This window comes from Oncorhynchus tshawytscha, linkage group LG12, assembly GCF_018296145.1.
Source record: "Oncorhynchus tshawytscha isolate Ot180627B linkage group LG12, Otsh_v2.0, whole genome shotgun sequence".
Taxonomy (NCBI): domain Eukaryota; kingdom Metazoa; phylum Chordata; class Actinopteri; order Salmoniformes; family Salmonidae; genus Oncorhynchus; species Oncorhynchus tshawytscha.
In genome coordinates this window covers 13987410-14006717 of record NC_056440.1, presented here as the reverse complement: position 1 = coordinate 14006717, position 19308 = coordinate 13987410, and the positions used below count along the sequence as shown (strand labels likewise).

General features: G+C 42.8%; 1 protein-coding gene across 1 annotated transcript in view; it reads right to left on the bottom strand.

Moving 5' to 3' along the window:
* Nucleotides 1–19308, bottom strand: part of LOC112262587 (neural proliferation differentiation and control protein 1) — a 43206-nt gene that overhangs the window by 4676 nt on the left and 19222 nt on the right. Inside the window, exons 2-4 of the mRNA XM_024438215.2 lie at nucleotides 10842–11003; nucleotides 2165–2260; nucleotides 1742–1966 (exon numbers count right to left, since the gene is read on the bottom strand). Of these exons, the coding sequence (XP_024293983.1) occupies nucleotides 1742–1966; nucleotides 2165–2260; nucleotides 10842–11003 (483 nt within the window). The remainder of the gene's footprint in view (nucleotides 1–1741; nucleotides 1967–2164; nucleotides 2261–10841; nucleotides 11004–19308) is intronic.

Below are 19308 nucleotides of genomic sequence, written 5' to 3'. Positions count from 1 at the left end.
GACACATTATTCCATTTCTGTTAGTCACATGTCTGTGGAACTTGTTCAGTTTATGTCTCAGTTGTTGAATCCTATTATGTTCATACAAATATTTACACATATTAAAGTTTGCTGAAAATAAACGTAGTTGACAGTGAGAGGACATTTCTTTTTTTGCTGAGTTTATTTCCTTGATTCCTCGCATCCTTTCTCCTTGGAACCTCAGATCTTCTACTTGAACGTGCTTAGAGAGGGAGACGAGGAGGGACGATGTGATGAAACAAGGAAATACAATTAAGATTCACCCATGTACAAGAAAGGAGGACAGGAAAGAGTCCATCTGCAAATTGTCAATATTAATAGGCAAGAGCAGTGTCAGTCAGAGCAGCATTCACAAGAGCAGTGACAGTCAGAGCAGCATTCACAAGAGCAGTGACAGTCAGAGCAGCATTCACAAGAGCAGTGACAGTCAGAGCAGCATTCACAAGAGCAGTGTCAGTCAGAGCAGCATTCACAAGAGCAGTGACAGTCAGAGCAGCATTCACAAGAGCAGTGTCAGTCAGAGCAGCATTCACAAGAGCAGTGTCAGTCAGCAGCATTCACAAGAGCAGTGACAGTCAGAGCAGCATTCACAAGAGCAGTGACAGTCAGAGCAGCATTCACAAGAGCAGTGACAGTCAGAGCAGCATTCACAAGAGCAGTGTCAGTCAGAGCAGCATTCACAAGAGCAGTGTCAGTCAGAGCAGCATTCACAAGAGCAGTGACAGTCAGAGCAGCATTCACAAGAGCAGTGACAGTCAGAGCAGCATTCACAAGAGCAGTGACAGTCAGAGCAGCATTCACAAGAGCAGTGACAGTCAGAGCAGCATTCACAGCAGTGACATCAGAGCAGCATTCACAAGAGCAGTGACAGTCAGAGCAGCATTCACAAGAGCAGTGACAGTCAGAGCAGCATTCACAAGAGCAGTGTCAGTCAGAGCAGCATTCACAAGAGCAGTGACAGTGCAGCATTCACAAGAGCAGTGAGTCAGAGCAGCATTCACAAGAGCAGTCAGAGCAGCATTCAGTCAGAGCAGCATTCACAAGAGCAGTGACAGTCAGAGCAGCATTCACAAGAGCAGTGAGTCAGAGCAGCATTCACAAGAGCAGTGACAGTCAGAGCAGCATTCACAAGAGCAGTGACAGTCAGAGCAGCATTCACAAGAGCAGTGACAGTCAGAGCAGTGACAGTCAGAGCAGCATTCACAAGAGCAGTGTCAGTCAGAGCAGCATTCACAAGAGCAGTGACAGTCAGAGCAGCATTCACAAGAGCAGTGACAGTCAGAGCAGCATTCACAAGAGCAGTGACAGTGAGCAGTGTCAGAGCAGCATTCACAAGAGCAGTGACAGTCAGAGCAGCATTCACAAGAGCAGTGACAGTCAGAGCAGCATTCACAAGAGCAGTGTCAGTCAGAGCAGCATTCACAAGAGCAGTGTCAGTCAGAGCAGCATTCACAAGAGCAGTGTCAGTCAGAGCAGCATTCACAAGAGCAGTGTCAGTCAGAGCAGCATTCACAAGAGCAGTGACAGTCAGAGCAGCATTCACAAGAGCAGTGTCAGTCAGAGCAGCATTCACAAGAGCAGTGACAGTCAGAGCAGCATTCACAAGAGCAGCAGGATGCGGAGAAATTAATTCTCAACACAGATCAGGGAATCATGGTTGTCATTCAAAAAATGGGTCAACTGGGACTGAAAATCATTAACAAGGATTAAGGTTACATACTGATAAACACTCGGCTGTTGGAGGGGTAAGGGATGATCAGGGGACCGCTGCGTACTGCTGTGGAGTGGCTGGTAGTGGTGGTGTTGGCTGTAGTGATAGAGGTGGGTGGAGGGGCTGTAGTGGCGCCGTGTGTAGTAGGCTGCTCTGTGGTAGGCCGTTGGGTGAGGATCATTGATCTGTCATCCTCCTCCTCCTTGACTTTAGGAACATCCTGAAAGGAAGAAGCTAGGAGGAGATACAAAAATAAAATATAATTAAATGGTAATTGATAGCAAGGCAAAACGACATCTACTACTAACTTAGCAAATGGTATGGTATTACTGGTAACATTATGTTAATACTATATGCAATTAGTAAAATCTTAGTCAATCAAACCTTCTGAAGTAGCACCCTTTGGGACGGGCCAAAGGTTTGTCCTCTCACCTGGATGCCTGAAACCTGATTCAGTCTCCTGTTGGCTGATGATGGTGGACAGGAAGTCTATCTCCTCATCCACTTCAGGGAAAGTGGTCACTTTGCCTGCATCAAAAAGGAGACAGAAGATGTGGGTCACTGGGTTTCAATGATTATATCCATACAGAATGAAACACTATGAAATACTGTCATAGCCACTGTACTGAATAGATCCAGCGTCTATTCATACTATACAGTGGATTTGGAAAGTATTCCGACCCCTTGACTTTTCCCACATTTTGTTACGCTACAGCCTTATTCTAAAATGGATTAAATACCCCCCCCATCTACACACAATACCCCATAATGAAGAGCAAAAACTGGTTTTTAGAAACTTTTGAAAAATGGAAATATCACATTTACATAGTATTCAGACCCTTTACTCTACTCAGTAGTTTGTTGAAGCACCTTTGGCAGTGATTACATCATTGAATCTTCTTGGGTACGACACTACAAGCTTGGCACACCTGTATTTGGGGAGTTTCTCCAATTCTTCTCTGCAGATCCTCGCAAGCGCTGTCAGGTTGGATGGGGAGCGTCACTGCACAGCTATATTCAGGTCTCTCCAGAGATGTTTGATGGGGTTCAAGTACGAGCTCTGGTTGGGCCACTCAAAGACACTCCTGCATTGTCTTGGCTGTGTGCTTAGGGTTGTTGTCCTGTTGGAAGGTGAACCTTCGCCTCAGTTTGAGGCCCTGTAGGCTCTGGAGCAGGTTTTCATCAAGGATCTCTACTTTGTTCTGTTCATCTTTCCCTTGATCCTGACTAGTTTCCCAGTCCCTGCCGCTGAAAAATATCCCCACGGGATGCTGCCACCACCATGCTTCACCATAGGGATCGTGCCAGGTATCCTCCAAACATGACGCTTGGCATTCATGCCAAACAATTCAATCTTGATCTCATCAGACCAGAGAATCTTGTTTCTCATGGTCTGAGAGTCCTTTAGGTGCCTTTTTGCCATCTCCAAGTGGGCTATCATGTGCCTTTTACTGAGGAGTGGCTTCCGTCTGGCCACTCTACCATAAAGGCCGGATAGGTGGAGCACTGCATAGACGGTTGTCCTTCTGGAAGGTTCTCCCAACTCCACAGAGGAACTCTGGAGCTGTGTCAGTGTGACCATCAGGTTCTTGGTCACCTCCCTGACCATGGTCCTTCTCCCCCAATTGCTCAGTTTGGCCAGACATCCATCTCTAGGAAGAGTGTTGGTGGTTCCAAACTTCTTCCATTTAAGAATGAGGCCACTGTGTTGTTGGCGACCATCAATGATGCAGAAATGTTTTGGTACCCTTCCCCAGATCTGTGCCTCGACACAATCCTGTCTCGGAGCTCTACAGATAATTCCTTCGACCTCAGGGTTTAGTTTTTGCTCTGACATGCAGTGTCAACTGTGAGAACTTATATAGACAGGTGTGTGCCTTTCCAAATCATGTCCAATCAATTGAATTTACCACAGGTGGACTCCAAGTTGGAGAAACATCTCAAGGATGATCAATGGAAACAGGATGCACCCGAGCACAATTTTGATTCTCATAGCAAAGGGTCTGAATACTTAGGTAAATAAGTATGTTTATGTTTTAAGTATTTTTGTTTTCCATTTTTTATAAATGAGCAAAAATGTCTAACATGTTTTTGCTTTGTCTGTTGTTATGGGGTATTGTGTGTAGATTGATGAGGGTGAAAGAAACTATTTAATCACTTTGATAAAAAGGCTGTAGCGTAACAAAACGTGAAAAAAGTGAAGGGGTCTGAATACTTTACTGAATGCATGGTATGATCTTATTAATAGAAATGCTGTGGGTCAGGAGATCAACAGGAAAACCATAGCACTGCTGACTACAGGAAATACAGAGTCTCTGCTACTTGACTCCAGAGAAATACATTTTAATAGGGACCCAACATGGCTGCCATACGGAATTACATAATGTCATGTAAATGCACCATTAAGCATTAAGGCAGGAGAATCCGGGGATTATCGTGAGAATAACACCCGACTAAGGGCTTTTCTTAAGACCGAAGCCAAGCCAAGAAAAAAGCTGCAACAATGCTGCACAGGTATGAGTGTCAGCCTACCCCGGGCCAAACCCTCCCATAACCCAGACAACGCTGGGCCAAACCCTCCCCTAACCCGGACAACGCTGGGCCAAACCCTCCCCTAACCCGGACAGCGCTGGGCCAAACCCTCCCCTAACCCGGACAACGCTGGGCCAAACCCTCCCCTAACCCGGACAGCGCTGGGCCAAACCCTCCCCTAACCCGGACAATGCTGGGCCAAACCCTCCCTAACCCGGGCCAAACCCTCCCCTAACCCGGACAGCGCTGGGCCAAACCCTCCCTAACCCGGACAGCTGGGCCAAACCCTCCCCTAACCCGGACAGCGCTGGGCCAAACCCTCCCCTAACCCGGACAGCGCTGGGCCAAACCCTCCCTAATCCGGACAACGCTGGGCCAAACCCTCCCCTAACCCGGACAACCGCTGGGCCAAACCCTCCCTAACGTGGGCCAAACCCTCCCCTAACGCGGACAACAAAAGGTAAAATAAATAAAAAATAAACGCTGGGCCAAACCCTCCCCTAACGCGGACAACGCTGGGCCAAACCCTCCCTAACACGGACAACGCTGGGCCAAACCCTCCCTAACCCGGACAACGCTGGGCCAAACCCTCCCTAACCCGGACAACGCTGGGCCAAACCCTCCCTAACCCGGACAACGCTGGGCCAAACCCTACCCTAACGCGGACAGCGCTGGGCCAAACCCTCCCCTAACGCGGACAGCGCTGGGCCAAACCCTCCCTAACCCGGACAACGCTGGGCCAAACCCTCCCTTAACGCGGACAGCGCTGGGCCAAACCCTCCCCTAACGCGGACAGCGCTGGGCCAAACCCTCCCCTAACCCGGACAACGCTGGGCCAAATTGCGCCGTCCTATGAGACTCCCGATCACGGCCGGTTGTGATACAGCCCGCGATCGAACCAACCCAAACTGTTGCAAACCAAATGCTAGGCTATGAGCATGGGAAGACAGTGTCTAGATGCCAGGGGAGATGAAGTTGATCAATTGTCTGGCTGGACTATGGGACAGTGGATGCATATTGATAATTCAAATGGAACTAATAACATGCATTACACGGGGATCGTGGTGAATAACAACCATTCTGCATTCAGGATCCAAACAACCTGTTTTATAATGAAGCAATAAGGCCCGATGGGGTGTGGTATATGGCAAATATACCATCCTTAAGGGATGTTCTTATCCACGATGCAACACATGTGCCTGGAGTGCCTGGACACAGCCCTTAGCCATGGTATATTGACCATATACCACCAACCCCCCCCCAGAGGTACCTTATTGCTATTATAAACTTGTTACCAACGTAAGAGCAGTAAAAATAAATGTTGTCATACCCGTGGTATACGGTCTGATATAACACGGCTGTCAGTCAAATCGGCAATAAGGCCTCAAACAATGCAGTTTATAATATTTCATAATGTATATAAATGTAATGTATGTATCTGCGTGACTCCATCCATATACCACATACTGGTACTCAGGACTGGGAGGAATGCCAGACAGAAGGAACTGCTCCATGCTGTCCCTATGTGGCAAGTGTGAAAAAACACCTATAAACAACAAGTGAATTGACAAATCGCTCATCAAGTACAAAAGCCTTGCGCAAACAAACTGTAGCCTATTACAAGCATCAAAGAGCTTTGTGTTGGCGGAGAGAACACACTGCATGTTTACATTGGATTGGTGTGTGATCCATCATACAGTTATGATGAGGCTCTGTGTGCCAGGGAGACAGACTGACTGATGCATGTTGCAGCGTGTGGTTCTGTAGTGTGTGTCCCGGCTTATTTTAGACTGAGTAAGCCAGTGATACTGTAATGCTGGCTGAATCAGAGAGTGAGTGAGAGTGAGGGGTGCAGTGTGTATGTGAGAAAGTGTGTGGGGATTGGTGAGAGTAGGTGAATAAGTGTGGTGCAGTACGTGGGTGGATGGGTCAGCCTCTCTGTCACGCAGTGCTGCTCTGAGCGTGTGGGTGAAGGGTACAGAGGGCGGGAGGGAGAAACAGAGATAATGATAGAGGGAGAAAGAAACAGAGAGAGGAAGAGAAAAATACTGTAGAGAGAGAGAGTGATTGAGAAAGAGAGAGCAGAGAGAAGTACAGAGATAAAGAGAGGAGGGAACAGAGAGAGATACAGAGAGAGAGAGATATGTCACAAAATGTCAATTCAATTCAAAAAGGTGCTTTCCTTCATTGGCATGGTAAACATACTGTATGTTTACATTGCCAAAGCAAGTAAAATAAATAAACAATAGTGAGAAAAGACAAAATTGTGAGAAAAAACAAAACGAACAGCTCTGCACACAGGTCAGAGAAGCAAAGTGCCCAGTCATCTAAGGTTATACAATACAGATGGGTTCACCTGTGGCTTCTAAGATCTGAATAATACATTAGTATAGATCCATCTGCTGGGAACCCTGTAATCAATCCTTCCTATTCAGTCCAATTCAACTATTGTATTCAACAGACCACAGATGACTCAAATTATCTTGTGTTCCTTGGATAAAGAAAATCATAAACGTATATCATCTAGAAGCTTAGCAAAAACCTGTATTTTCTGTGAAAAACAGAGGACATCCTTTGTGTGTGAGAGTGAGTGAGTGAGTGAGTGAGTGAGTGAGTGAGTGAGTGAGTGAGTGAGTGAGTGAGTGAGTGAGTGTGTGTGTGTGTGAATAGGCAACCCCGGGATGCTGGCCTTCTAGGCAGAGTTACTCTGTCCAGTGTCTGTGGTCTTTTGCCCATCTTAATCTTTTCTTTTTATTGGCCAGTCTGAGATATGGCTTTTTCTTTGAAACTCTGCCTAGAAGGCCAGCATCCCGGAGTTGCCTCGTCACCGTTGACGTTGAGACTTTGCTGGTACTATTTAATGAAGCTGCCAGTTGAGGACTTGTGAGGTGTCTTTCTCAAACTAGACACTCCAATGTACCTGTCATCTTGCTCAGTTGTGCACCGGGGCCTCTCACTCTTTCTATTCTGGTTAGGGCCAGTTTGTGCTGTTCTGTGAAGGGAGTAGTACACAGTGTTGTAAGAGATCTTCAGTTTCTTGGCAATTTCTCGCATGGAATAGCCTTCATTTCTCAGAACAAGAATAGAATGACGAGTTTCAGAAGAAAGATCTTTGTTTCTGGCCATTTTGAGCCTGTAATCGAACCCACAAATGCTGATGCTCCTGATACTCAACTAGTCTAAAGAAGGGCGGTTTTATTGTTTCTTTAATCAGAACAACAGTTTTCAGCTGTGCTAACATAATTGAAAAATGGTTTTCTAATGATCAATTAGCCTTTTAAAATGATAAGGTTGGATTAGCTAACACAATGTGCCATAGGAACACAGGAGTGATGGTTGCTGATAATGGGCCTCTGTATGCCTATGTAGATATTCCATTTTTTTAAAGTCAGATGTTTCCAGCTACAATAGTAATTTACAACTTTAACAATGTCTACACTGTATTTCTGATCAATTAGATGTTATTTTAATGGACAGAAAAAAAAGAGCTTTTCTTTCAAAAGTGACCCCAAACTTTTGAACGGTAGTACACGTGCACACACACACTACAAATAAATAAAAACCCTTGAATGCGTAGGTATCTCAAACAAATATACACAGTACCAGTCAAAAGTTTGGACACGCCTACTCATTCAAGGGTTTTTCTTTATTTTTACTATTTTCTACATTGTAGAATAATAGTGAAGACATCAAAACTATGAAATAACACAAATGGAGTCATATAGGAACCAATAAAAAGTGTTAAATCAAAATATATGTAATGTTTTAGATTCTTCATAGCAGCCACCCTTTGCCTTGATGACAGCTTTTCACACTCTTGGCCTTTTCTCCACCAGCTTCATGAGGCAGTCAGAGCTGTTGAGACTAACAACTTGGAACACTACGTCATTTCCATGTGGATAATATTTGGATGAGACGTTGATCAATGAGATTACAACCTATATGTTAGATTCATGTGTCCATCTCAACCAACAATCCAAGTTATAGTATAAACTTTAAATACAGTTTGATTTGAACTTTGAACTTTGATTTCTGGTTGAGATGGAGATGTGAATCCAACATATCAATTATTCATTTGTTGACAAACTGGAATTAAAGCGAGACTAAGTCCGTGGCACATTTATAACTATCCAAGCAGATTAATCTCATTCAAATGTTGATATTTGGTTGCGTTGACAATCAAATTTAATATCACTAAATATCATTACATTTGAAATCAAGCAGAGCTTGAAATCAGAGCTTGAAATCAGAGCTTGAAATCAGAGCTTGAAATCAGAGCTTGAAATCAGAGCTTGAACCCTCTTGTATTGTTTATTTTAGTTGAATTCTGGCTTGAATTCTGGCATCAACTGCTGTTGATGACATATCAAATGCTATAGGTAGCTTAGTAGTTAGAGCATTGAACTAGTAACCGGAAGGTTGCTCGATCGAATCCCCACGCTGACAAGGTAAAAATATGTTGTTCTGCCCCTGAACAAGGCAATTAACCCACTGTTCCTAGGCCATCATTGAAAATAAGAATTTGTTCTTAACTGACTTGCCTAGTTAAATTTTAAAAAATAGGCCTAAATAGCACTATTGGTGAGTGATAAAGTATGATCACATTTTATTTTATCTGTTAAACCTACCCTTTGGAATAACTTTGATAGCAACCGTGGATGTATTTTGTTTTTAAGTGGAGATCACTCAATAATCATTCTCATGATAGCACACTGGCAGTAGTCACTGACAAATATCATAGCTAAGCTGGGCTTGGTTTAAACCCTGGATGGGAGACCGAAATGACACTGTAGCTGTAGATACATCAATTTTCAGTAGGAGGTGCTGCTCAGCCCATTGTTTATTTCTTCTGATAGTGGATATGTTGAAATCAGACTTTTTAAATGTACAAATTCAACATATTTTAGTGAAGGTTTGTCCGTTGAAATTTGGTTACCATGATGATATAATCTTGTCGTTGACATTTCACCCTCAAAACAGTTGATGTTGATGACTTTTTCCGATCCAATGTATTTACAACGTAGATTCCACATCACAATACGTTGACAAATGACTTTGAAACAACGTTGAATTGATCAGTTTGTACCCAGTGGGTAGGCGGTGAGTGAGTCAGAGCTGACTTCAGAGCTGAGTGGGATCTAATACAGGCCAGTGGGCTGCTCAGCACTTAACACTGGGAGCCGGTATCTCTCTCTATTACATCTCTTACTACAGACCAGTTTCCCAACAGCAATGGAACTTAGGCTTAAGAATGTTTTAACGGTGCATCTTTCCTACATCGACCGAAGATGTAACATGAGTTTACCAAAACACCACGCAGAGAGAATGTTTGCTAAGTGAGTCATTGAGGCATGTTACAATACAGATAATATCAAAAGAAAGGAAGCACTGCTCTCGGATCAGTGTTCTACCTTTCCAATCTTACCTTAACATTATAATTATTACAATGACAACAGATCAGCTCATAGAGAGATTTTAGCCTATCACCTAAAGGCTATAAATATTGAGGTGGCTTATCATTGCAAGTTAGGCTACACATTATGAAATATATTGAAACAGTAGCATACAAATAGTGAAATAAAACTCAATTGAATTAACATGAAATTTATTTCAATATCATTCAAATATATAAGTCTATGAAGTCTATACTGTATTTATATATTTGAATACAGTCATCTCGGTTTTCATTTGAATCCTGTGGTTTTATATCCTTGGAGAGTTATGCAAAGAAATGGGTAATTTAGTATTTGTAGGCAGTGTCACATTCATTCTGAAGACTCTAACAATGAACGTAGCCTTAAGATACCGGGTTCAGGCCAGACAGCCATGCATCTCACACAGATGGTGAATCAGGTGAAATGATCCCTAATCTAAATCTATTTCCGTTTCAGTCTTTCGTCAATGGTGTACTGGATTTCTTTCCAACACTAATCTTTCTTTCTTTATGTATGGTCTTGATGTTTTGTCCCCTCCAGTGGTAGAACTAAGACTAAATCTAAGATATCTCTTGAGGGTTTTAGTGACAATTATTTTCTATCGTTACCACTTTCATTTTGGCCAAAACCATATGAATCTATTCCATTGCTCTAACTCTCTCGAAACTGACCTTTTTCCTGCGCGATCATATCTCATTCCCCTGATGACGCATCACCTAGCAGCATAATTAACACTCGTTAAAGTCAGAGGCTGTGGGGGCCTGGAAGGGAGAGACTAAACCTAATAGCATCTTGCCATTAAAATGGAGCACCGTAAACTCCTTTTCACATTAAACTAGTCTCCTGTGACAACGAGAACATTCAAATGTTACATCTGTTGGGAGATGGTGTGATATGACAACTGAAATGGAACAATTCTTTCTGTGCGCTGGTTTTGTGTCACTGGGGCTGCCGAAGAGGATGCACCCTGGTTCTGCACTAGTACAACTCCTCCCCATCCTCCACGCAGAACCTAATTGAGTAGCTCACACAACATTTGGTTCTGGGTTGTGGAGATTACATTGAACATGTATGGCTTTAATGTTCCTACACTTGCAGTAGAAAACCAACAGCAATACATTAGTAAGGGTAAGTAAACTTACCAAAATGAGGGGCGTGACTGGGCCTCCTCTTCACTATGCATCTGCCATGTGAGTTCTCTACCAGCGGGGTGAGGCAGGGGCCACAGTGTGAGCTGCCCGGCTGGCAGAAATGCCTCCTTGCTCGGGCACAGTCCAGGCTACGTGGGCATACAGAAGAAGACCCTGTGAAAACAGACAGACACAGACTAACATTAGTTTTCACATCCATTACTGGATCTCACACAGTTTGGATTTGAACTCCAGTACCCCCCTCCACCAAAAGTGAAAAAAGGCAAGCCTCTCTCTTCCTGACCGTCAGTGTTAATATCAACATCAGCAGACACATTACTTCATCGTGATATAATTTTAAATGTAAAAATTAAAATCAAATGTAAATTTAAAAACAAAGCACTGGTCTCTAAGATAATAATAATCATTGAGGCTTCCACACAAATTGGACGTGACACCAGAGAACTCATCTCATTATGCAGGCATTACGTCTTACAGCCTAGCTATTATCAGGGAGCCTGAGGTGACAACGGAAGAGCGAGTGAGAAAGAGAAAAGGGAGGAAATATCATAATAAATCATCATAGTCACCTGAGTGTACAGCTAATATAGTCACCAGCTCTACCACACACCAAGCTACAGCTAATCAGACTAGATATGGGCCCTAGGGCGGCAGGTAGCTCAGTGGTTGGGCTAGTAACCGTAAGGTTGCTAGATCAAATCCCCGAGTTGACAAGGTAAAAATATGTCGTTATGCCCCTGAGACAAAGCAGTTAACCGACTGTTCCCCAGGTGCCAAAGAAGTGGATGTGGATTAAGGCAGCCCCCCGCACCTCTGATTCAGAGGGGTTGGGTTACATACAGAAGACACATTTCAGTTGAAGGCATTCAGTTGTACAACTGACTAGGTATCCCCATTCCCCTGGTCAAAAACGGTGGACTAAATAAGGAATAGGGGTGTCATTTAAGAGCCCTAGTTTCAGAAGACAATATCTACTTCACTGCCTCTAACTGAAAATCAGGGATCTCAGGGATTTAATTCCTCACTGTACCAAGTCTATGGTTGTCATAGAAACCAACCTCCTCTGACTTCAAAGTCTTTAGATTGTTATCTGAAGTTTGAAATAATACTGCAGGTTTAGGCTCCCATGGATGAGCACGCTGTTCCAGGTGGAAATCCTTCATTCTGACATGAAAAGATGAAACCTACTTTTACACTGCCGTTTGATCATGTTTTGGAGCTGGAGTTGGGCCAAGGTTGTGAACAGCTGTCAGATATATGGCTGTGTGCAGTGGGGTGAAGGTGGGATGCGTTAAGGGAGAGAGCTGTCAGCTAGGTCACTTTCACATGGAATAATACCCCTTAAATGACAGACCAAAATAGTGAGTGAGTCAATCTGCCCAAGGCTCCTGAGTCCTGCTGCGTTGTGTCTGTTATCATGCCGAGTAAGCCTGCTTAACAGAGTAAACGCCTGGCCAAACTCTTCACCAACTGAATAACGCTTTCCCCAGACTGTTAAGCTGTGTGCCGAATGGCACCCAAATCCCTATATGGGGGTCGCCCTACTTTTTATATAGGGAATAGTGTGCTATTTGGGACACAGACCTAGTATTTTTGTGTGTGACAGGCGTCACCTGGGCTAAACTTAAAAGGGATGTTAGAGAAATGCTTACAACCAGCCACTGGCCTTTCTGTCTCCGCCCGCCAATGGTCTGTAAACCAGTCCCTCCAGGATTTCCCAATGGTCTGTAAACCAGTCCCTCCAGGATTTCCCAATGGTCTGTAAACCAGTCCCTCCAGGATTTCCCAATGGTCTGTAAACCAGTCCCTCCAGGATTTCCCAATGGTCTGTAAACCAGTCCCTCCAGGATTTCCCAAAGGTCTGTAAACCAGTCCCTCCAGGATTTCCCAATGGTCTGTAAACCAGTCCCTCCAGGATTTCCCAATGGTCTGTAAACCAGTCCCTCCAGGATTTCCCAATGGTCTGTAAACCAGTCCCTCCAGGATTTCCCAATGGTCTGTAAACCAGTCCCTCCAGGATTTCCCAATGGTCTGTAAACCAGTCCCTCCAGGATTTCCCAATGGTCTGTAAACCAGTCCCTCCAGGATTTCCCAATGGTCTGTAAACCAGTCCCTCCATGATTTCCCAATGGTCTGTAAACCAGTCCCTCCAGGATTTCCCAATGGTCTGTAAACCAGTCCCTCCAGGATTTCCCAATGGTCTGTAAACCAGTCCCTCCAGGATTTCCCAATGGTCTGTAAACCAGTCCCTCCAGGATTTCCCAATGGTCTGTAAACCAGTCCCTCCAGGATTTCACTGGGATTTTCTGTGATATTTGAGGGCAAATGCTTGTTTTTCCCACGGCAATTATTCCATTTTGCATGTCAATATGAGACGTTTGTCCAATTTGTCTTGAAAATGCACTGCCGAGGGAAACCGTTTGTTGACGTGTGGCTTGATTGAACCATATTATGCAGTAAATGTGCGGTGATTGGTTGAAATTGCGACCCCTCTTTTTGTACTGTGGTAATGAGGCAGTTTTATGTGTTTTATTGTCCAGTAATATATGTGGGGAATTTGGGATTTTGCAACAACAAAAATGAGATCGTAGAATCCTGGAAAGACTGGTCAGCATTTGTAGAGATGTGTTGTTTGAATGTCATATGTTGAACAATACGATTGAACTGACCTTAACCAAATAGGTTCTCCCCCAAAATGTCTTCTGTACATCCAAGACAATGGGTGGTAAAAATGGCTCTCGCCACCTAGGGGTGTAACCATGTGACCTAGCAGGACTAGAAAAGTACTGCTCCCCTCGCTCAACTCTGGACCAGAAGGAGGGGAAAAAAACTCCATCTCCAGCAGCCCGACCACAGGCCCTGGACCTTTGCCTTTAATGGCCAGAACTGGTAACTCATAAGTTTGGGGAAAAGTACCTTTTAGGGAATAGAACTTGTAATCCAGTACAGAAATTGGTACTAAACAGTCTCAGAAGAAAACAGAAGACTTAAAATAACCTTCTACAAGGAAAGAAAGAGTAAACATTTAGAGCACAGCCTCTGCAACTCAAGCAAGGTGTCAACAGAGAAGAGCAACAATCATAAGGACACTAACTCAGGAGCAACCTGAAGGAGGAACCACCCAACTCAACCAGAAAGCACACACATCCATCTTTTTCCATTGCTATCCTCCATGTGGCCTGAATAATCAAGAAGCCACAACAGATTTTGATTACAGACCGAGTTGAATAAAATGTCATGTTCAGGATCTCCAGACCTTCACTCCTTATCTTTCATTCTATTTCATGATCATTTTCATCATGTTTGTAAATATTTTGATGAGTGTTATTAAATGTTGATTGAATAAATACATTGTGATTGTCTATATATACTGGTAAAGAACTCCAACGGATCCACATCTTCAGATGAATAAATGTATTACTCTAATTGTAGTCTTCTAGAGTTAATAACTCAGAAGTAAGGTCTTCTTGGAAGACCATTTTGTTCAATAACTGGACTCGTGCCCCATTAATAATTGAATAGTATTAACAGTGGAGTAAAGTTAAGTATTTTATGTAAAAAATACTTTAAAGTACTAATTAAGTAGTGTTTTGGGTATCTGTACATTACTATTTATATTTTTGATAACTTTTACACCACTACATCCCTAAAGAAAATAAATGTACTTTTTAAGCCATACGTGCTTAGCAGGACAATGGTCCAATTCACACACTTAAGAGAATATCCCTGGTCATCCTTACTGCTTCTGATCTGGAGGACTCACGAAACAAATACTTTATTTGTAAATTATGTCTGAGTGCTGGAGTGTGGAGGCTACTCGTAATTTAAAAAAAATATTTGCTTAATATAACGAATTTGAAATTATTTATACTTTTACTTTTGATATTTAAGTATATTTTAGCAATTACATTTACCCTTAATACTAAAGTATATTTTAAAACAAATACTTTTACTCAAGTAGTATTTTACTGGGTGACTTTCACTAGAAGCATTTTCTATTCAGGTATCTTTACTTTTCCTCAAGTATGACAATTGGGTCTTTTTTTCCACCACTGAGTAATAAGTGTCCACAGTACCTTGCACATTCAAGGGAAGCAACTCATTCAAGTAAACCTATCAATACTAACCCTTGACTGACATCACATCCCTTTGGAGGGCTACGCAGCTGAAACTCTGAAAGGCTGCTGCGGTTGCCATAGCGACTGCCATGGCAACTGAGACTGTGTGACATCATCAGGTGTGAGTCACACTGTGAATGCAGAAGGCGGGGGAAGATAAGGGGGGGGGACCTATCAAGAGAGACAAATGGGGATGAGCAAGCTAAGATTAAGACAAACGATAAGAAGAGGGGAACATTTATTTTAAGTTGGCTGGCAAGACCAAGGACAGGAGACCAAGGACAGTGTTTATGTTAAGTAGTAGGATATGTCCCGTTCTGTTTCTGATAAATGTTAGCAACCAGATATTCATGAATCCCATCTGAATGTAATTGTATAGTAGCTAAACAATATAGCGATTTTTTTCCACAAATTCTCATATTTGTCCTCATTCTTATAGTCCAGACCTGAGCAAAGTCCGGCACGGGGGCCATATGTGGCCCACGACCTGATTCAATACGATCCGTGGAATCATGCTCAGATCACATTAAAAAATTGCGACAGTAAAGGTTTGAAAAATGTATTCGTTATTCAAATGAAAAGCACAATGGATACTGGCCTTTGTGTAATGATTTAAGTCCCACCACTTGTGGGACATTTATTTTTAAAGGCACGTATAAATAACAACTGTACGAGGACAGACAGTGGCTGACACACACACGTCACAGTTACAAATAGTAGCGAGCTAGAAATTAGCGCAAAAGGTTGTTTTTCCAAAGAAAAGTAGATCATGAATGTAGGGTGTTCCAGCAAGAGTGGACATTGAAATATTTTCGAAAGGAATTTTCACTAAACTGCATTCAGCAAACAACGGAATTGAGAGCACTAGCTATGTACTGTCCCACAAAATTGCTAAACATAGCAAGCCATTTGCTGAGGGAGAATTCATTAAATAATGTTTAATTGACTCTGCAGCAATATGAGCCATGTTGTGGATACAGTCACACAAGTGGTAAACTTCATAAGAGCAAAATCTTCAAAACCACAGGCAGTTTGTCTCACTGTTGGAGACAGAGTCAGGTCATGCAGATCTCCCCCACCATGCAAACGTGAGATGGCTGAGTTTAGGGAAGTTGCTTAAAAAGGGTGTGGGACCTGAAGATTGGAGATTGCTGAGTTTTTGCAAATGAAAGGAAAATGTAGATTTCCCTCAACTGCAAGATGAAGAATGGTTGGCTGATTTTTCCTTCACTGTGGACATCATGACCCTCGAATTAACTAAATTCCAAACTACAAGGGAAGGGCCTTTTGCACATCAGATGTACAGCCTTGTCAAAGCCTTCAAGGGAAAATGACTCCTCCTGACCCACCAAGTAGAAGCCCACAATCTCACCCACCTTCTGACACTACTAGTCTGTTCCCTATCAGATGACCTTCTGACACTACTAGTCTGTTCCCTATCAGATGACCTTCTGACACTACTAGTCTGTTCCCTATCAGATGACCTTCTGACACTACTAGTCTGTTCCCTATCAGATGACCTTCTGACACTACTAGTCTGTTCCCTACCAGATGACCTTCTGACACTACTAGTCTGTTCCCTATCAGATGACCTTCTGACACTACTAGTCTGTTCCCTATCAGATGACCTTCTGACACTACTAGTCTGTTCCCTATCAGATGACCTTCTGACACTACTAGTCTGTTCCCTATCAGATGACCTTCTGACACTACTAGTCTGTTCCCTATCAGATGACCTTCTGACACTACTAGTCTGTTCCCTACCAGATGACCTTCTGACACTACTAGTCTGTTCCCTATCAGATGACCTTCTGACACTACTAGTCTGTTCCCTACCAGATGACCTTCTGACACTACTAGTCTGTTCCCTATCAGATGACCTTCTGACACTACTAGTCTGTTCCCTATCAGATGACCTTCTGACACTACTAGTCTGTTCCCTATCAGATGACCTTCTGACACTACTAGTCTGTTCCCTATCAGATGACCAGCGGGAGAAGTATACATCGCTGCTGCGTGCTTTGAACGGTGAATGTTGAGGATTTCAAAGTGTTGGGAAATGACATGCTGTTGGTTTCCTCTCCTTTCACCTTCAAAGTGGATAACGCTCCCACTGACCTGCAACTTGAGCTTATCGATCTTCAGTCTGATGCAGTGATTGGAGAACTCTTCAAAACAATGTCACTGACAAGGTTATATGCATCTCTCGATGAACAAAACATTCCAAAGATTAGGAGTCATGCTCAGAAGAGGTTTGTACTGTTTGGGTCAACCTATGTATGTGAACAGACATATTCAGTGATGAAATATAACACACCAAGGCACAGATCTTCTCTTACTGACTCTCACCTCTCAGCAATCCTGCGCATAGCGACGTCAGAAACTATACCCGACTTCACTGCTCTAGTCAATGCCCATCAGAGACTTCACTCCTCACACTGAGTAGTTTAAATGTAATGTTGAGCTCTCTGTTTTTGTGCATCCCCATTAACAAGAGTTCTGTCCGTGGTGCTGAATGTAGTGTACATTTCCCTCCATTTAGTTCATTGCATGTTTCATAATGAAAATACCTACCAGAAGGAGAACATGGATGTGGTTTATTTCTGTGCATGTTAAAAAGTAAAATAAGTGGCATATCTGGATGTGAATTACAGTAGATATATCTGTCAACACAGTCATACACATGATGTATAATCCTGTAATATGATTCTGGCCCATGATGGCAAAAATATATTCTAATGTGGCCCTCCATGGAAAATAATTGCCCAGGCCCGTTATAGGCCGCGTCCCAAATGGCACCATATTCCCTTTAAGGTTGTGGTCAAAAGTAGTGCACTACGTAGGGAATAGGGTGCAATTTGGGACACATACTCAGTTTTCCTGATCTGACTAACAACATTTCTGACCCAATTTGCTACTTTTGCATTTGACAAATCAGCCCTCTCAATTGGTCCTGACAGAGAGCAGATCTCCTATAATCTTCATTCAGGAGCAGCAGGGTATAAATCACCCTGGCTAAGTTCCCCAGAGAGCACAGTCTGTCTACAAATCAGCTAGTGTAGCCTAGCCCCAGCCTAGAGAAAGGAATAGTTTTCCTCTGCAGTGTGTGAGTGGCATTGAGATCCTATCATTTCTGGTTTCTATCACTTCTAACATTTCTAATCCTACAAATTCCATTGAATTCTGTGGTGAGTGGTATGAACACCTAACAAGATCCGTATCCACTTGTGATGGTCTTTAGGCAGCATCCAGCTGCTTACTGTCTAGGCTAAGCCAAGCATGCACATATCTGACTATAAGCCATTCAAGAGCGTCATTCTATCGTTTTCTTACCTTATCTGATGGTCAAGAAATCCACTACACTTTGGAGGTTACCTGGTCCATTTAGCAGACAGACCTGGGTTCAAATACTATTTTCATTAATTTCTAAATACTTATCTGGGCTTGGTTGAGCTTGCCTGGCTTAAATGGACCAAATGAATTGGCCCAAAACGGTAAATCTTGTCCACCTGTCACTCAAGGCAGGCTAGAGAAAATGCTCAAAGTATTTTACAAGTCATCTTTTTTCGAACCAATTGACAGGTCAAAATTCTAAAATGTGTATTTTCCCATAAATATAGGCACACCCTATGTGTTTTAATAAAAACAACTATATGTAGACTACTGAGCTTGTCTGATGCTTTAAGCACACTGTGATTAAATAATTGAGACACAAATGACTCAAGGAGGGAGCCAGAGATCAAGATAGCCTAACCAGAATTTAAAAAAAAAAAACTGTTCCCGACCTTCCTCCTCCAGCTTCTGCCAGTACACCCCTGGGGTAGCCAGTAATAGCCGGTAACATTTAGAGTGAGGCCAGTAACATTTGGAGTGCCAATTTATCTTACCATTTCTACTGATCTGCGTGCCAGTTATGACATTCATATGCACATTGCTCCACAACAATTTAATTTATTTTATAATAAAGCCTTGGTAGCTTATAATTTTCATTAATCACAAATGATTTTATCTAAATAAAAATGAAGTAACTTTATTGCCATTCCCAACTACATTACCAGTCAACAATTGACACCTACTTATTCCAGGGTTTATCTTTGTTTTTACTATTTTCTACATTGTAGAATAAAAGTGAAAACATCAAAACTATGAAATAACACATTGAATTATGTAGTAACCAAAAAAGTGTTAAACAAAACATATTTTACATGAGAGATTCTTCTAAGTAGCCACCCTTTGACTTGATGACAGCTTTCACACTCTTGGCATTCTCTCAACCAGCCTCATGAGGTAGTCACCTGGAATGCATTTCAATTAACAGGTGTGCCTTCTTAAAAGTTCAT